General features: G+C 58.9%; 1 protein-coding gene across 4 annotated transcripts; it reads right to left on the bottom strand.

Moving 5' to 3' along the window:
* Positions 1-1,226: 1,226 nt before the first annotated feature.
* On the bottom strand, positions 1,227-17,471 carry RTKN (rhotekin). Of its 4 annotated transcripts, none has more exons than XM_066632604.1 (13): positions 17,369-17,471; positions 16,879-17,113; positions 9,294-9,493; positions 8,532-8,593; positions 7,751-7,804; positions 7,549-7,666; positions 7,111-7,338; positions 6,919-7,013; positions 6,466-6,572; positions 5,678-5,803; positions 4,705-4,870; positions 3,623-3,727; positions 1,227-2,259 (listed from the first exon to the last, which is right to left on the bottom strand). In XM_066632604.1, the coding sequence occupies exons 2-13, from the start codon at positions 16,948-16,950 to the stop codon at positions 1,892-1,894; spliced, it is 1,701 nt and encodes a 566-aa protein (XP_066488701.1). In that variant the 5' UTR covers positions 16,951-17,113; positions 17,369-17,471; the 3' UTR covers positions 1,227-1,891. The 4 variants fall into 4 exon arrangements, with proteins under 4 accessions (XP_066488701.1, XP_066488702.1, XP_066488703.1 ...); XM_066632606.1 differs by lacking the exon at positions 17,369-17,471 and adding an exon at positions 2,800-2,908 and having other exon boundaries at positions 2,166-2,259; positions 16,879-17,357; XM_066632605.1 differs by lacking the exons at positions 16,879-17,113; positions 17,369-17,471 and adding an exon at positions 11,957-12,267.
* Between the last annotated feature and the right edge of the window lie 1,248 nt (positions 17,472-18,719).

Here is an 18,719-nt window from a genome sequence, read left to right as displayed (position 1 = left end):
AGCTGGACCCCCTTTGCTTCCCTTCAAAAGAACACCAGCTCCTTACTGGAAACTGGGGAATTGTCCTGTGCCAGCCCTGCAGCCAACTGATTGCCGCCTTCTGGCTCTCCTGAGGTTCCCCACCAGGCTGGGCTCTCTCCCCTGCAGCCGTCTGGATCTGCGCAAAGCAAGCTCCTCGCCCTTGGGTGGCCTTCCCCATTCGAAGCTCCACCAGTCTGGGTCCCACATCAACCCCCTTCCATGTTCCTCTCCCTTGGGGGGTTGGTCCTCACTCTCTGCCTTCCAGCAAGAAGTCCCGCATCCCACACATTTCTCAGACTCCACCACTACTGGAGCCCAGACATGGCCCCCTACAGCAGGAGCCTGCTGGAGAGATCTGTGACTACTTCGCTGTACCCCCCCCCAAAATACTCCTTCAACAGGTCACCAGCTTTGTACTCACTCGCGCGCACACACACACCTCCTCACCCCTGGGACTATCTGGAAGACTCCCTGCTCCAGCAGACCCACTGTGCCGCCACAGACAAGGCCCAGCTCCCTGTATGCCACGCAGGGCTCCAGAGATTGGTCTGCTGGCTCCTGCTGTTCCTCTGAGCTGGGAAGGAGTGGGTAGCTGGGTGGTTGTTCAGAGCAGCAAGCGAGGAGGTACAGGGGTGAGCCCTTGCAGTGGAAAGACGAAGGTAGGCCATTGCTGGGTGGTACAAGCGGAGGGATAAGCTTGTTCTGTTGAGCATGTGCAGACTGCCACCACCCAAGACTAGCAAATGAATAAGGTGCTGGCCAGCCTGGGTCAGGTCAACAGACTGGTTTGGGGAAATGAGGTCAGCTCCCAGGTCCAACTCCTTTAATAAACAGTGGTGGTGAGATTATGGGGTGCAGTGCTGGTGTAGCACACAGCAGTGCGGGGCAAGAAAGGTGCCAGTCAGCTAGGAGCAGTGTGGGTGGGGCCGAACCGGGCAGGGGTCAAGGGAGCTCAGGCAGGATTTCCCCCTGTAGCCACAACTGCCAGAACAGAAGCTCCGTTGCATTGGCCTTTGCACCCAGATGGGGGCTGATGGCGGGGAAGGTGTCCAGAAGGCATGGCTCCTGCATGGTTCCTGTCACGCCCCTGCTGCCACCCTGCCTGGCTGCCATATTTTGCCCTCCCAAATAGGTGATGGCTGTGGCAAGCAGTTTGCTCATGGGGGGGGGGGAGAGAAGAGTAGACAGAGGCCTTTTGCAAAGGGTGTGTTAAATAAACTTTAATGCATAGTGAGGAGGAATGGCACCTCTGCCCCCCTGCTAAAGACCACGAGGGGAAGGGGCACACGTACCTGCTTGCCCCCCCGCTCACCCCTCTGCAGGGGCAGAAAGCCCTGAAGCTCAGGGGGCATTGTCAGAAAAAGGGACGCTGGGAAGGAAGCAAGGTAGGGGGCCGAGCCACCATGGCCAGTTCCAGGTGCCGTTAACCTCCCTCCCGCTTGTGCAGAAGATGCCCCTTTTCAAAAGGGCAAAGACCTATTCCTGGCATCTGCTTGGGATTACTTCCACGGCTGCTCCACCCTTCCGTTCTCTGAAAGCAAACAATTCCAGGCTCTTCCCAGGGAAAGGGGCTTCTCTCCTGCCCCTGAAGACAAGTCTCATCGGCTCAGTCCCCTCCCAGGTGGAAGGGGGCATGAGGTCCCCAACCTGCCATTCACTTCCAAGTGGAGCCTGACCCCCAGGTGGGGCTGCGGCTGGCACAGGTGCCCAATCCACGCTGAGACGGGTGCCCAGGAAAGCTTCCTCTGGTCCCAAGGAAAGGCAGTCTCCAGGAGGAGCTGGGGGGGTCCATTGCCCTGCAGCTGGGAGGGACCAGGCGCACCCTGGAGCTGGCCCACCAGGTCTCCCTCCAAGTGCCTGTGCCATCTTCTCAGACCTGCGACTGCAGCCATGAGCGAGGGTCAAACTTGGGCCGAGGAGGGCGCTCTGGCTCGGGGGTGGGGCTGCCGCTGCTGGAAGAGCTGGAGCTGGAGTGTGAGGGGCCGGGGGCCCTGCTTGGAGGGAGCTGGCCTGAGCGTCCCTTCAGTGTGCTGAGCTTGGCGTCCAGAGAGAGGGTTCGTGGGCGGCCCCAGGGCGGATGTGGGGGGCACGGGCTGGTGCTGGAGGTGCTGTCGCTGTCTGAGGTCATGCCGGGAGGGGATCCCTCGAAGAGTGCGAGCCATGCGGGGTGCCCCAAGCCTGAAACCCGGCGGGCCAGGATCTCCGTCACTGCTTCGATGTCGTCCCCTGGCTCAATAGCTGGAGAGAAGAAGGGAGAGTTGCGGCATTGCATCCTTGAGGAGTGGGATTGCCACTTGGGGTGCAAGGACTAGGAGAGCTCAGCCCACACATCTGTCCCCCCTCCCAGTTTCTACGAATCAGCCAGAGACCAGAGGAGACACCAGAAAGGCCTTGCAGGAGATCTGTCTTCTCAAGGAGACCAGAGAATCTTCCCAAAGAACTTGGGGGTGGGGTTGCAAGGATGCACGCATAAGGCAGGGGGGCCTGTGTGAAGCTGCCCCTCGTTTGACTGTGGCCCCACCAAGGACGTGGCAGCATTCCAGGAACTGGCCAAGAAACGAAGTGCTCCCCATGGCTGTGGGAAGTGCTGGAGATACTCTTGAAGCCCCCCCACCAGCGCCGCCAACCCATTTCCTGCCACTGGCAGCCCCCGCCTCCTCCCGAGATGAAGCCCTTGCCTCAGCCAAGCCATTCTCCTGCCCTCCTCCCCCACAAGCTCTCATCAGGGGGGCAGGTCTCTTGAGCCCCCTACTCCGCCACTGGGTGGGGCTACTTCACCTGTCACTGTAATACGAGGACAGCAGAGCCCGAATCTCCGCAGAGACGGCGTTGTCCTGCAACAGGAGCCCCTCGCAGTTGGAGGGTGGCCCCACAGAGCCAGAGAGCGCTGGGGTGGGGTGGGGAGACAGGACAGAGAGGGGGAGACAGAGAATGTAGACGTGCAGAGAGAGGCAGGAGGAGAGCACACAGTTACAGACACAGAGTTGGACGGTGGGGACAAGCAAGATGTGGGGCTGGGGCCCAGGTTCCCAGAGAGCAAGACAGGGCCCCAGAGACAGGCAGTCTGAAGAAGGGGCACAGAAGGGGGAGGCTCCCCATAAGAGGCCACCCTGCAAAGCGACTGCAAGCCCCCACCTCACCAGACTAGGGGGGTTTCAGGGTTTGCTCCCCCTACCCCTTTCATGCACTGAACGTCTTTTCTAATGCAGAGAAGTTCCCAAGGACAAGGGGGGAGGTCACTGGGCGGTGGGTCTGAGCAGGTGTGGGGCCAGAAGTCCATGAAGAAGGTCACTTCTGTTGGCTTTCCCTGAGACAGGCCTGTCGGGAGACTCAGTTCCCCCTTGTGGCCAAATGGGAAAGTGCAGCTTCCGCGTCCACCTCATCCCTTGAGTTGGACCTCTAGGGCCACGTGTACCAGAGTTGAACCCCTGAGCCGCACAAGTGTACTGAGACCCCCAGGCAGGGGTGGGGCAGCTGGTTTCTCTCTGAGCCCCCCCCCTTTCTAAGGGGTGGGACACCTGGAGTGGGAGCAGGACCTGGCACCGGCTGCCCCCAGAGGGTCCCCCAATCCCCTCTCCAGGACCCCCCAGCACTTCCTCACCCATCTCGTGGTACAAGGAACCCTGTTTGGCCAGCAGGCCTGCAGGACGCCGTGGCAATGGCGCCTCCACCTTCATGAGTTCATCACAGCACTGCTTCCACTGGCCTGTAGGGGGAAAGGCAGAAGGGGGGGGGAGTGACATGCACCAGGGCTCTCCCCACTCTCCTGAGGGGATGGGGACTGCCAAGGTACAATGAAATTCTGGTGCCCTCTGGTGGTCGCTTTGTGCATCTGCAGCAGCACCCTATCTAATCCCAACCACACTTGTGCAGGACACCAGAATGGGAACACTGCCCAGCTGGGTTGTGCCAACAGGTGCACTCCTGCACATATTTACTCAGAAGAAAACCTGAGTTCAGTGGGCCCCAGGTAAATGTGTGTGGGACTGCAGCCCAGGATAGCACTGAAGCAATAATAAATACAACTGCAAAGTATTAGAAAAGACTACAAAAACCATTAGCAGGGTGGCTGCAAAAAGCACCAACCCCTCTCTGACGCCTGGCCATTTTCATATTATTTTGGGATCTGCCCTTTCCCCAGGGAGCTCAGGGCAGCAGACCACCACCCCCCATCCGCAGAAGGACAGACTTCTGTTCTTACAGCTGCCCTGGGCTTCTGGGTTAAGCAGCTGGCCCAAGGACACCCAACAAGCATTTGAATCCATATCCTTAATTCCCCCCCCCCCTGAGCCTGTGCATGGGGCACCTCTCCACCGCCATTTCTATGTTTGTTTAAAACAAATGCACACATTTAGAGACTCAAGACAGAAGGCCTGTCCTGTGACTAAAGGGACTCCCTACCAAGTGGATCTCCCCAGGGGTGAGGTGGGGCTCCAAACCCATCCCCCACAGCACAGCCGTCCTTCTGCCCCACACTCACTGCCCCATACTGGCTGGGGTACCCAGTGCCCACTTCAAGGCACAAACCCTTCTGCTCCCCACAGCTGGCAGTGGGAAGGGGAGGGGGCTGGGATCCAGGCCTGGAGGGCCAGTTCAAAGAGTGGGGAATTGGAGCACCCTCCTCCAGCCCTCTTCCCATGTAGGCCCCCAGTGACCCCAATGCCCTGTCCTGCCTCCACTCACTCATGTCATAAAAGTGCTGCCAAAACGCTTCCATCCAGCGCTGAGTCTCAGCCCGGGTCTCTGCCAGCAATGTGTGGGTCACTTCCTCACCCCCATAGTGGTTTGTGACTGACATGCTGTGCAAGCGATTCTTGGGGTCCTTCTCAACGGACCGGATGCGGGTCTCCTGCATGTGCAGAGAGGAGCAAAAAGGGCTCCTGGGCTGACCTGCCAGCAGTAGATATGGAAGATCTCCACCCCCCCCCCCGATTCTGATCAGCCCAAGTTCACCAGAAAAACAACCTGACTGGGAGATAGCCAGCAGCACGGGCGCTGCTTGAGCATCAATTCCGGATGTCCCAGCAGCACCTGCGACAGCCTTTACCTGCCACATCTTGTCTCTGGCGCAAAGAGGCTCCCTCCCCTGGGCTTGTGCTTAATTCCCTGGGCAGAACCTCTCAGGGAGTTTCTCAAGAGTGTGCGTGTGCTTGGTGAGTGTGAGGAGAGGGGGCAACTCTGAAAAGATGTCCCTGCTGAAGAATGCAAACAGATCAGCAAAGCCAGCTAAACTGGCAACAAGGATCTCCCGTGTGGAGGTGGCATGTGGGCAGAAGAGGACATCATTTCCCCAGAATTTAGAGACATGTAAGAGGATATAGCAGTGGAAAGGGGAGGTCTGGACTGTGCCACCCCTGATGCCACGGGCCCCTAGTGCATATCTCAGGGACCCACAAGAGAGGCCAAATGGGGCCAGAGCCCACCAAGTTCCATGAACCCCTGCTAGCCTTGGCCACCACCTGGCCTCTCAGAGGAGTGAACCTGGGCACGAGGGACCATTCTGACCACCGCAGTAACAGAGAGAGAGAGAGGCAAGTGCTTCAGTCTGCAGCAGGAGGCCAGACAGGGTGAGCCCCAGTGTTTGGACCAGGACCACTGACTGGCAGCAGTGGGAGCTGCCAGCCAACCTCCAGGCTCCCCTCTTGGGCCCCCGCACCTTGTTGATGGCAATGGTGAGTGCCGGCTCCTCCTGGGTTTCAGCCTCCTTGGGGTGTCGGTAGCAGAAGAGGTTGGATCCACGCAGGAGGCAGAACAACCTTGCCCAGCTCTGCTGCTCTCCCTGCTGCAAAGACAAGGGGGAAGGGGTGGTTGGAGGCATGTGCTGGATGCCCCTCGCCAGCCTCTTGTCCTGCCCCCCTCCCCTGCCTTTCCTCCAGGCTCCACAGACACTGCCCTGTAACAGGTACAGAAAGGGGCCATACGGAGAGGCAGGTGGCAGGCCTCAGGTCAGGCTGCCCACAGCCAGTCCCAAGCCTTGTGAAGAGGGAACTCTCCACCACTCCATCTCTGAATGCCCAACTGCTCATCCGGGCCAAGGAGGCCCAAGTGCTGCCCTTGCTGCAGGCTCAGCCTCGGTTCCCTGCCCACCTGGGGTCTCTCCAAGGGGGGAAGGGCTGGGAAGGGCTGGCAGGGTTCCACTGGGTCGCCATTCAGTTTCTGGCTGTTGGTGCTGGGGCTGCATGGGCCACACTGAAGTGGAACCACCTGGGTGAGGAGCTGGGCAGGGCAGCCGTGGGGGAGGAACCTTCCACAGCTGCTGTGGATGGGCGTGAAGTGGCAGATAGCGTTGGCAGAAGCGGGCTGAGGAGTGCTAACACAGCACAGTGAGCAGGATGGCACTGCTGGCAGAAAAGGTCTTCATTCACCCTTGTGGCTCTTTGTTCCAGCTTCCCCCCCCCCCCGCGTTCTGGCCTTCTAAACTGCCCCCCCCAGCAAAGCACTCACCTGCACCTTGAGGAAGCCACACATCATCTGGTGGACCATGCAGTTGGGCTGGGCTGCCAAGCGACAACAGACGCTGCCGTAGAGGGGCAGCCAGAAGGTGCTGTCCTCTGGGAGACGCCAGAGAGAGGAGGAGAAGGGTGGGTGCCAGGCAGGGGCCCTGAAGGGTGCAGCACTGCGCACTGCTCATCTCCTGGAGCGGAAACTCCAACTCCCAGGAGTCGGGCAGCAAAGCCGCCAGTCACACCCCCAGCCCAAGGAGCGGTGAGGCCTTGCCATGCCCACCCTGTGCCCTGAAGAGCCACCGTGTCATTCACTGCCAGGGTCCCCAGGACCAGCAATGGACTGCCGCTAGGATGGTGGCAAGTGGGGCACAGCATGGAGCTTCCCTTGTCCTCAGGCCCAAGACGCGCTCGGCCCCCACCCTCCACCCCTCCACTGCCTGGGCATGAGTACCGTTGCCAGTGACGATGAGGTCATGGGTGCGGAATGCATCCTGGACATGTGCCAAGTGCAGGGTTGTGCATGCCAACAGGTGGTACTTGGGCCCCCTAGGACAGAGCGGAAGCAGAGCTGGTGAGAGCAGAGCTGGAGGGCAGGGGGGTCCCACATGCCACCAGCCAGGGGAGGAAGAGGCCAGGTACTCACGGCACACTGGGGGCTGGCAGCAGCCACGGGCCGCTCCCTCCGTGGCTGACGGGACTGCACGGCACCCCTCCTTCCAGGGCTGCTCGCACCCGTTTCCCAGAGGAGCGCCCCAGGGAGCTGCTCAGGCGGCTGGCAAGTTTCTTCGGGGTGCTGCTGAGGGCCGAGTCCTCCTCCAGGCCTGCGCTGTACAGCTCCACTTTCAGCTCAAAGTCTGGGCCCGCCTCCGTGCTGAGGAGACAGAATGTGTCAGGGAGGCACTCTCAGAAGCACCGCCAAGAAGAAGCACTCCACCCCCTGGTCTGCGGGGGGCACCTGCTGTGGCCTGCTGGGAAAGCAGCTGGGCGGGGGTGCAATTCCTGCAGAAGACTGGAAAGGTTCATCACTGCTGGGCAGTGAAGAGGCGCCAGTCCCATAGGAAGGGGCGGGCCAGGAACTCACAAGAGGACAGAGCTCTCGAAGCAGATATCGGTCAGTGTCCGGTCGACCAGCACCATCTCCGTGTCGTAGATTTCTGTACCGAGCTGTAGCAGGCAGAACACGGCACAGCGGTGCAAGTCTGGGCAGGGAAAGTGCAGGACTGTTCACACCAAGAGCTGGTGGCAATCCCCCCCCATGAGATGTACCACCAAGAAGAACTTACCCCCCTTGTGCTTGAAATATTCTGTGTCCTTCCACATCAAGGGGATGCGAAGATCTGCACAAGGCGAGAGAGAGACAAGGCTGCTGTCCCCGGGTGAACATCACAGGTGCCTCTGACCTGCTTCCTGACCGGACCCAGGAAGATGGCAGGTGGGGGGCTGGAAGGCAGGGCATCCCCTGTCCCCATCCCACTTCTGCCGTGAACTCGCAGCCAGGGGAGCCTTCGGCAAGCTGTCCCCTTGCAGCCCCGGCCTCCTCCAGCTGCAACCGGGGGACGGCACCACTGACTCCCGGGACAGGGCTGTGGTGAGGACAGCACTGAGGCAACACAGGTCAACGCCCCGAGCAGGCTCAGAAAGGGCGGCACAAAAGCAGGCGGGGACGACGACAACCAGCAATGTGCCTGCCAGTGCCACGCAAGGCCCCCCTGGGAAGCCTGGGCTGTTCCTTGTCACCATGTGCATGCATGAAAACACGGGAGGGGAAGGGGCGCTGTTTGTTTCCACCACCACCTTCGGCCTTCCTGCTCAGACACATTCATGCTTCTCTGACACATTTACCAATGAAGAGCTGCTCTGGCTGTAATTAATAGGAGAGCCTCCTTGCAGCCTTCTAGTGGGCTCCCTTCCTCATATGGCCTTTGGGGAAAGGAAGAGGTTTGGTATTCTTGGCGACACGGGAGCACAGCCGGCACTGGGTCCTGGCACTGGGGGCTTTGGTATGCTTCACAGACTGGACTGCATGGGGCATGAGCACCTCCAGCTGGATGGTCAGCTCCTTACCTGAGACGCAGACTCTTCCCCGGCATGGCAAACGGTCGTCCATGGGACCAGCATCTGAAGGGCTGTGGGGGGGGGGGGTCAGGTAGAAATACAGCACTATCAAAATGCACTTGGGGGGAGGATTTGCACCTTTGCTCCCATCCCCAGTGCAAGCTCACTTTTTACACCATTGTTCCTGATGTGAAAATCAAAAGTGATGCCTTTACTGCAAAGCTGGGAGACTTCGGCAACAAGGAGAATCAAGTGCCTGCTAGAAGGCTGGGAAGTAGAATTGCTCTGGCAATTTCTTTGAGATGCGGTGGGGGAGGGGGCAACAAAACAGGGGGGGGAAAAACATACAGTACCTATAAAACACCCAAAATACAATTAAACAGTATACAAGCCTAAAAGAGCAGAGCCAATTTCCAAATCAGCAGAACAAAATTCCAAGCAAATCAGCAGTGAAACCAAAGAGTGCAGCAGGCACAGACTAATTCCTGCAGCATCCCCAAGTCTTCTTGGGGGGCTCCAGTCTGCTCCAAGATCCCCAACGCCCTCTTGGGCATCCCTTGCTCTCGCTGCTGCTTGTTCAGACCCAAGTCCCAGAACCTACATCCAGTGCTTTTGAGAACGTGCAGAGTGCCCTTTTCTCTGAATGCTGACCTGCTGCCAAGTGCCTCAAGAACTGGGCTTCTAGGGGCCTCTATCCACAGGCTGGCTGCTCGCACCTCAGCCACCTCCCCCTCTCCTTTCCAGATACAGACACAGAGGTCAGCCACTTACCGTCGAGTCATGCGCTGCATGACCTGGACCTCCTTCATGCGCTGCAGCTCGGCCATGTAGGCCAGGATGCGGCTGTTGCAGACCAGCAGGCTCTTGGCGACCTCGAGGGCCTGCTGGCGCTGGGTGCAAGCTGCCAGCAGCTTGCAGGCCCCCTCACGCATGCGGATCTCATGGTCAATCTTCTTCTGGATGTCAGTGCCCTGGAGAAGAGAAACGGGGGCCATGTTAAGTATGGATGCAGCAGAAGTGGGAGCTCCCAGAGGACAGAACCAAGAAAAAGACCCCCCAGCACTTGTCCAGAGATCCTGAGGCTGCCTGCCTGCCCAAAGGCTCTACAGCAGCCCGTTGGAGGCAATAAAAACCAACACCCCAAAAGTCAGGGTACCAGTTAAGGTCAGCAACATCCAGGCACTTGCTGAGAGCGGGTGTGGAAAACAGCCAGGTGGGAGCCCAGTGGGCCTCCCTGGGGAGGGGGGTTCTAGAGTCTTGGGGAAGCCAGGAACAGGGCCCCCCCAATCCCCACCAGAGATGGGGCTCAGAACAAGTGCCGGTGATCTCAGCAATTCCTTGAGGTGGGGACAGTGCATCCAGGTGCGCAAAGACGTGTGAGTGTGCTGGTGGTGCAGGGGACTGTGTGAGGGGTTCTGCAGGATGCAGCTGAAGAGGGTCAGGCTCAGCATTCTGGGGGGCGGGGAGATGACAGGGGAAAGACCAATGTGGGGTGCCTTGGCGTCACCAGGTGGATGGGGGAGTCACAGGTGCAAAGTAGAAAGACCCCAAGGCCCTGAATCACACACATAGGAGGGAACTCGGCACCATCAGGGGCTATGCAGGTACGTGTGGACCTGAAGAAAGAAGGGGAGGCCCTTCAGGAGAGGAGCAGCTCTCACCTCAAGGCACAGCGAAGCCCAAGACCCAGTGTAAGAGATGGAGCAGGAAGCACCACACCGCTGAGACTGGCCTGGGGCTGGGCAGAAGAGCATCCAAGCAGGGGGTGGGCACTGAAGGCCTGGGCAGTGCTGGGGGCAGTGACTCAATACCCCTGGCCCAGCTGCAGGGAACCACCATTTGGGAAGAGGTGTCACCTCCCCCCCCAATTGCCAGCCTCTCTCCCCTCCAAGGACAGAGCCCTGCAGGTCGCCTACCCATGGGGACTGTGTTCCCAGCACTTTTTTCAGTCAGAGCCACTCATCAACCCATCAGCAACCCCCAGACTCAGTCCTGGATCATGTGAGACAACAGATTTTTTCAGAAAATGCCAAGCCTGTGCCCTTCACCAGAGCAGGGTCTCCAAACTTTATGGCCAGGGAGCCACATGAAATATCTGGCACAGTGCTGAGGACCAGAAAAAAAAACTTTTTTAAAACATAAAATTTAAATAACTACCTTAGAGATGAAACTTAGATGAATGAATAAATGAATGGACCCAAATTTCCAGGATTTCTCCAAGCACCAACAGAAATAAAGCGCACACTCAAATGGACCCCCAGCCCCCCACCTCCCAAGCAGCTTACTTAAATATACAGGAGTAAACATCTCGGAACCAGCACATCACAGGAAACACCCAGAGCATGTTCTGAGGGCGGGGGAGGTCTCCCTGACCCCCAGAAGGCCACAGAGAACACAAAATTCCTTATCATTTTTCAGGAAAACCAGCAAGTTATGTTTTTAGGCCCTCAGAACACCCTCTGGACATGACCGGAGCACAGCTCTGGTTGCATACGGTCAAGTGGGCCAGAGGATTGCAGGGGACAAGAGGCTGTCTGCGGGCCAGACAGAGGCTTGCTGCGGGCCACATCTGGCCCCCAGGCCAGGGTTTGGAAACCCGACCAAGAGAAATGCAGCCCTTGGAAGCACAGGTCTCTGTCCTGTGTTTCCCATTACGAACAGGGACTGGAACCCCCACTTCACCCAGAAGCACTGCTGTTGTAGGTGCTTGCACTGAACAGAGGCTGGACTGAATGACGCTCGAGGAACCTGCCAGCAATGGAGGAGGAAGCCAGCCTTGAACTTCATTGGGCTGCCGTTCAGTCGCCTGGCCTGGGAACCCCAACTCTGCCAAGGGACCGTTGTAACAGCTGGGGGGAGGGAAGAGGCTCAAGAAGGGCTGTGAGTCCCGGCCGGCCTTGACGAACAAGCCGTTCTGGGCTACTGGGTGCTGGGTGGGGAAAACAGACCAGGCTCTTCTTAGGGTGCTAAAAGGCGGAGGGGGGGAGGAAGTAACAACTGCTTGATCTGACGTTTTTGCCCTCTAATAAACTAACCCCCCTTTACCCCCTCAGAGAGATGAGGTGGCTTGTGCCAAATCTTGTGCCCTTGCTAGACGCAGAGGGGACAGCCACCCACTTAGTATCCATCACCCAAAGATGCGCACACACCACTGTTCCAGTGTCCACTTGGCACAAGCAGCAATGAGGCAGCAAAAAACAGACATTTTGGAAGGAGGGGACTTAAAATGTCCTAGAGTGGGATTAGGGTGGCAAAAAGCCAGAGGGAGAGCTCTGCAAGGGGTCAAATCTGGGCACAGGGCTTCCTTGGGTCATGGTTCTGTTCTGCACTGCTCCCCTCAAGCTTCTCGCCTCAAGCATCTCTAACGGGGGGGACATCCTCCCCCCATCCCTGGCCACGCTTCCTTCCCTCTGCCCCTTCCCACTGGCACTCACCTTGGCAACCTCGCTGCCATTCTCCATGCTGCCAGCTCCTGACAGCCCAGTCCATGCCCCCCTCTATGCTGCCACTGCTGCTGTGCCAAGGCAGTACTGGCAGCTGGCAGTGGGCTGGCAACTGTGGAGCAAGGAGGGGGAAGAGCTGGTGGGGCCCCAGAAGGCAGGCTGGGAGAGTGGGCAGGGTCTCTGCTAGCGCAACAGCAGCTGAGGAAACACTGACGTCACCAGGCAGCTATAAATAGCAATCGGGGGTATGGGCTGCACTGGCCAGCAACTACCTCCTCTCCCCTGGGAGGAAGCGGAGAGCAGCTGCCCCCAACCCATTTGGAAGAGGGAATAGATGGGGAAGCCCTGCTGCCCGTGGGGCCCTCTGGAGCTCCTGCTTCTTGCAGGAGGAGCCCCTCCGTCGCAGTGCACTTCTGCTGCGCCCCCCCATGGGGCTCCTCAAGGGCAGAAAAGAGGAAAGGTCAAAGGCTCTACAGCTTGCACCCCGAGAGCAGACGTGCTGGTTGGTGGTGGGGCAGAGCAGGGGTCCCTGTAACTGCAGTGTGAGGAAGTGGAAGGTTTGTCCAGAGCTGTGAGAGGCAGAGGGTCCCCAGCCTGTGGTGGGAAGATTCATCTGTGCTGGTGATGAGGGGAGGAGCTGAACTCACCCTCTCCATCGCTCCTCCCCCCCCCAGCCTGGGCTAATCAGCTTGTGTGATGGCCGCCCGAGGGGATGATGTGCAGGGAGGCTGCTGACTGAGCAGGGCTGGCAGGACAATCCTGAGGGGTCCAGGGAAAGGCCTGCAGGGTCTTTCCAGTTCCACCCCGACTCAGTCTGGACCAGGGCGATCCCATTCAGCATCAAAGCTTCCTTTCAGTGCTAAGATGAAACAATGGCACGCCTCAGAGCATGTGCAAAGTATAATTCCTTCACCACTGAGCAATTAAAATTTGCCAGAGGGATGTGAAAGGAAGTGCAACTGAACGGCCAGCTATTGCCCCAGCATCTCCAGCCCCTCCCCAAATCCAGGATTTGTCCCTCAAAACGGCCACGGTGCCAGAAGATTGGAGGATAGCAAATGTCACGCCTATCTTTAAAAAGGGAAAGAGGGGGGACCCGCGAAACTATAAGCACGTCAGCCTAACATCCATACCGGGTAAGATGGTGGAATGCCTCATCAAAGATAGGATCTCAAAACACATAGACGAACAGGCCTTGCTGAGGGAGAGTCAGCATGGCTTCTGTAAGGGTAAGTCTTGCCTCACGAACCTTATAGAATTCTTTGAAAAGGTCAACAGGCATGTGGATGTGGGAGAACCTGTGGACATTATATATCTGGACTTTCAGAAGGCGTTTGACACCTCACCAAAGGCTACTGAAAAAACTCCACAGTCAGGGAATTAGAGGACAGGTCCTCTCATGGATTGAGAACTGGTTGAAGGCCAGGAAGCTGAGAGTGGGTGTCAATGGGCAATTTTCACAATGGAGAGAGGTGAAAAGCGGTGTGCCCCAAGGATCTGTCCTGGGACCGGTGCTTTTCAACCTCTTCATAAATGACCTGGAGACAGGGTTGAGCAGCGAAGTGGCTAAGTTTGCAGACGACGCCAAACTTTTCCGAGTGGTGAAGACCAGAAGTGATTGTGAGGAGCTCCAGAAGGATCTCTCCAGACTGGCAGAATGGGCAGCAAAATGGCAGATGCGCTTCAATGTCAGTAAGTGTAAAGTCATGCACATTGGGGCAAAAAATCAAAACTTTAGATATAGGCTGATGGGTTCTGAGCTGTCTGTGACAGATCAGGAGAGAGATCTTGGAGTGGTGGTGGACAGGTCGATGAAAGTGTCGACCCAATGTGCGGCGGCAGTGAAGAAGGCCAATTCTATGCTTGGGATCATTAGGAAGGGTATTGAGAACAAAACGGCTAGTATTATAATGCCGTTGTACAAATCGATGGTAAGGCCACACCTGGAGTATTGTGTCCAGTTCTGGTCGCCGCATCTCAAAAAAGACATAGTGGAAATGGAAAAGGTGCAAAAGAGAGCGACTAAGATGATTACGGGGCTGGGGCACCTTCCTTATGAGGAAAGGCTACGGCGTTTGGGCCTCTTCAGCCTAGAAAAGAGACGCCTGAGGGGGGACATGATTGAGACATACAAAATTATGCAGGGGATGGACAGAGTGGATAGGGAGATGCTCTTTACACTCTCACATAACACCAGAACCAGGGGACATCCACTAAAATTTAGTGTTGGGCGGGTTAGGACAGACAAAAGAAAATATTTCTTTACTCAGCATGTGGTCGGTCTGTGGAACTCCTTGCCACAGGATGTGGTGCTGGCATCTACCCTAGACGCCTTTAAAAGGGGATTGGACAAGTTTCTGGAGGAAAAATCCATTATGGGGTACAAGCCATGATGTGTATGCGCAACCTCCTGATTTTAGAAATGGGTTATGTCAGAATGCCAGATGCAAGGGAGGGCACCAGGATGCAGGTCTCCTGTTATCTGGTGCGCTCCCTGGGGCATCTGGTGGGCCACTGTGAGATACAGGAAGCTGGACTAGATGGGCCTATGGCCTGATCCAGTGGGGCTGTTCTTATGTTCTTATGATGGGTGAGATCGTTAGAAAAGGTATTGAGAACAAAACGGCTAATATTATAATGCTGTTGTACAAATTGATGGTAAGGCCACACCTGGAGTATTGTGTCCAGTTCTGGTTGCTGCATCTCAAAAAAGACAGTGGAAATGGAAAAGGTGCAAAAGAGAGCGACTAAGATGATTACGGGGCTGGGGCACCTTCCTTACGAGGAAAGGCTACGGCGTTTGGGACTCTTCAGCCTAGAAAAAAGGCGCTTGAGGGGGGACATGATTGAGACATACAAAATTATGCAGGGGAAGGATAAAGTGGATAGAGAGATGCTCTTTACACTCTCACATAACACCAGAACCAGGGGACATCCACTAAAACAGAGTGTTTGGAGAGTTAGAACAGACAAGATAAAATATTACTCAGCATGTGGTTGGTCTGTGGAACTCCTTGCTGCAGGATGTGGTGACAGCATCTGGCCTGGATGCCTTTTAAAGGGGATTGGACAAGTTTCTGGAGGAAAAATCCATTACGGGTTATAAGCCATGATGTGTATGCGCAACCTCCTGGTTTTAGAAATGGGCTATGTCGGAATGCCAATGCAAGGGAGGGCACCAGGATGAGGTCTCTTGTTATCTGGCGTGCTCCCTGGGGCATTTGGTGGGACTGCTGTGAGATACAGGAAGCTGGACTAGGTGGGCCTATGGCCTGATCCAGTGGGGCTGTTCTTATGTTCTTATAACAAGTGGCCCTGCAGCCCCAGCACCCCCTCCCTCCCCGCACCATCACCCCCTGCTTGCTCCCCTGCCCTCCCTTCACTGTCACTCCACTTGCCACTTTTGCCCCATGACAGCCACCTGGGGGGAGGGACCAGAGCAACCTCCAGGCACAGGCTGGCACCCACCGGGCTGAAGCCCCAGGAGAAGCGGCTGCTCTGCTCTCTGTCAAAACACAACACCTGCCTGAGCAGCTCCCCTGGTATTGCCCCCTGGCACAGGGGCTGCTCCTGCCCAATGCCAGTTTCCAGCTGGCATGGAGGTCGGAGGGGGGGTTGGATGTGCCCCCTTTCCCTCCACCAGACCAGGGACACAAGGCCCCACCAATGCTGTGCCCCGTCTGTAGGAGGACACATTTATGTTGTTGTGGGGGTGCGGGATGGAGAACACGCTGGCTGGTCCACAAGGCCAGACCTGCAGCCTTGAGGCTTGAAGGGGAGTCTGGGCAGAGGAGCAGTGGGTGGGGATCCCAGAGGCTGTTCCCAGCTCTGCTCCCTCCAGATGCACCTCCTGGAGGAGGCAGCCCAGCAGGGCACCCTCTGTTTCCTGGCAGCCAGTCACCAGCAAGACTTTGTCGCCCACACGCAGCAGAGCACCCTTTGTGCCAAAGCGGGAGCAGCGAAGGAACAAAACCTCTTCCAAGGCATTTTCTTCCACTGTGGGTGGAGCCCACAACAGCTGCATCTCTGCGACCAAGCAAGGGGAGGAGTCCTCAGGCACACAAGCCTCCTCTGTGTGGGCCCCAAAAGGCACAGGGCTGCATACCAAGCAGAAGGGCAGGGAGCACGTGAGGCGCCTCTTGCAGCCCTGGAAGCGCAGGCAGAACCAGAACAGCCAGGCCAGATCCCCACAGAAGGGGGGGGCTGGGAAAGGCAGAGGTTGAGGGCACCTAGTCGAAGGCAGAGGCTCTCCAAGCTCCCTCCGTCCCTCCCACGCCTGGAAGGCAGTTCCCAGAGGCGAGGGGCCCGGCAGGCCTCCCCAGCAGCACAGCAAGCGCAAGGAGGGCCCCTGCGGGCGGGAGGCGTCAAGGAGATCGCCCAGGCGAGCAGGTCTTGGCGACTCATCCCGGGAGTTTCAGGGAACGTTCATCTCCGCCATCGGGGCCCTTTTGCTGTGCCGCAGGCGGGCTTTGGGGGGATCATAGAGGGCTGTGGCTGACTGGCGAGAGGCGACCCGAGGGAGGGTCGCTGCCCCGCTCGGGATACAGAAGCGCCGCGAGCGAGGAGGGGGCCCGCACCGGCCTCGACCCGCAGACGTGCGCACGGCAGACACGCAGCCCCCTCCCCGCCCGGCCCGGCCCCCCCACCGACGCGCCCCGACTTCCCTCCTGGCTGCTCGCGAGGGGACAGGCGCAGTGACCCCCGGGGCGCGCGGGGACGGGGAAGCGCGGGAAGCCCCCGAGCTCCACACACTCCCCCCGCCCAGACCCGCGGCGTCCACGGAAGGGCGGAGCTCGCGGGACCTTCCGCGGCCAGGCTCGCCCGGGACGCCGCTGAGGAAGAGCCCGGCCGTCTCCCGCCGCCTCCGCAGGTCCGCCCGGAGGAGCCCCGACTGGCGCCGCCGGCGAGGCTACCTGGAGACTGAGGGCGATCTGGCGCACGTAGAGCATGTTCAGGTCCTCCAGGATGCGCAGCTTGTCCTGCATCTCGGCGGCGCTCCGGAGCCGCTACTGGCCCGCGCGGGCGCGCAAGTGGGTCTGGCCAGGGGTCCCCATCGGGGCTCCGCGGGCTGCCAGGCGGCGAGGAGCGCTTCCCGGCCGGGCTGCCTGCCGCCGCGCAGTGCCTCAGTCAGCGCATTCCGCGCCCCGCCTGCGGAGAGAAGAGGCCTGGCTCGCTTCCCCTCGCGCGCCCGCCCGACGGCCCCGACTCCCACCCGCAGAACAAGCGCCTTCTGTGCCCGAAAGGGCAGGGCGCGCCGGGGGGGGAGGGGAGGGGAGGGGGCCAGGCTGCCGGCAGGGCTGGACCCGCTGCCAGGGACGGCGAGGGGAGCGTGCCGGCGACGCATCCCGGCCCAGGCTCGTCGCCATGCTGCTGCCCACGCCGGACGAGCCCCGCCGCGCTCACCGCCCGCTCCGAGGCCGCCGCCGCCCCGCAGGCCCTTCTCGGGCGGCAGGAAGTGCAGCCCCTCCTGCGCTCGGGCGCGCAGCCCCGGCCGGCTCCTCTTACAAGAGCCGCCCTCCCCTCCTCTCCGCGCCGGGCCTCGCCAGCGCTCCCCTCCCAGCAGCGCGGCCGAGGAAGCCCAGTCGCCAGCCCTGCGCCCGCCCCGGCCTCTAGGAGGGCGGGTCGCAGCGGCCGGAGCGGGGCCTCCTGCCCAGGCCAGGAAGGCCCCTGGGCCTTGAGCAGGCCTCGCGCCTGCGGGGGCACTGCAGCTGCCAGCCAGCCCAAATGGCAGCGAGCACCTCGCGCCAAGCAGGCCCGCAGTGCCTGCTGCCAGCCAGCTGAGCCGTGCCAGGCGGTGCCAGCCAGTGCCACGCTGTGTAGCAGCAGCAGCTGGGGCGCCCTGCTTCCACTTGCCCCTTGCGGCCTGCCTCCCCTCCAGACCCCTGCTCTGCCCGCAGACAGCGCCAGGCACTCCTCTGGCCATCCCATCAGCCTCCCCCAGTAGGCTTTGACTGCACTTGTATTCTCTGAAGTGCACACACACCCTGACCCCTCCCTCCTAGTTGAGGCCTTCCTCAGCTGCCCCAGAAGCCCTCCCGCAGCGGTGCTCCTCAAGGAGTAAAGCAGGCAGCCTGCCCCTTGCCCCCCTCCAGTCTTTTGGGGCTGAGCAAACATTCTCCAGGCAGGCTTCACAGCCCATCAGTGCCTCTGAAAAGAGGCCTCAGGCTGGCCCACAGCCAGTGGTTGATTGGCAAGATGGCGGGTGCTGGGCAGCAAGCCTGGTGCCTCTGCTCAAAAGTCAGTGCCACCGTAGTGGGTCTTTGCTCCCAGCTGAGTGGGTTTGGGATGGCAGCCTTAGACATTCTGCCCAACTTGTCCAGAGACGGGCAATCGCTGCGCAGTGATGACAGAGAGGATGTACTGCTACATGGACTGCTTTTAAACAAAAAGTGGCTTGAAAGCGTTTCCATAGCTAAACAAACCAATAAGTGGTTCCTTGTCGCTAAAGGGTTCACAGTCTTAAAAAAGGTGCAGAAGAGACCCCAGCAACAGCCACTGGAAACACACTATGCTGGAGCAGAGAGAGACAGTTGCTCTCCCCCTGCTGAATATAAGAGGAGCACCACTTGAACAGGTGTCTCTTTTTAAAGGGATACACTCTGCATGTGATCAGGAACCTTTCCCTGGGTGATAATTTTCACGTGGTCCACGGCTGAGTTGCTGCAGCTCAGTTCTGCATGAGTAAGAACACTGCTCTGCCAGACCTGAGAGAAATCCCAAAGACAGAAGTTGCCCCTACATGGCTCCCATGGGA

Source organism: Tiliqua scincoides, chromosome 6 (assembly GCF_035046505.1).
Source record: "Tiliqua scincoides isolate rTilSci1 chromosome 6, rTilSci1.hap2, whole genome shotgun sequence".
NCBI classification, from domain to species: Eukaryota; Metazoa; Chordata; class Lepidosauria; order Squamata; family Scincidae; genus Tiliqua; species Tiliqua scincoides.
Note: the sequence above shows the minus strand (reverse complement) of the source record. Positions and strands in the feature narration are given on the sequence as shown.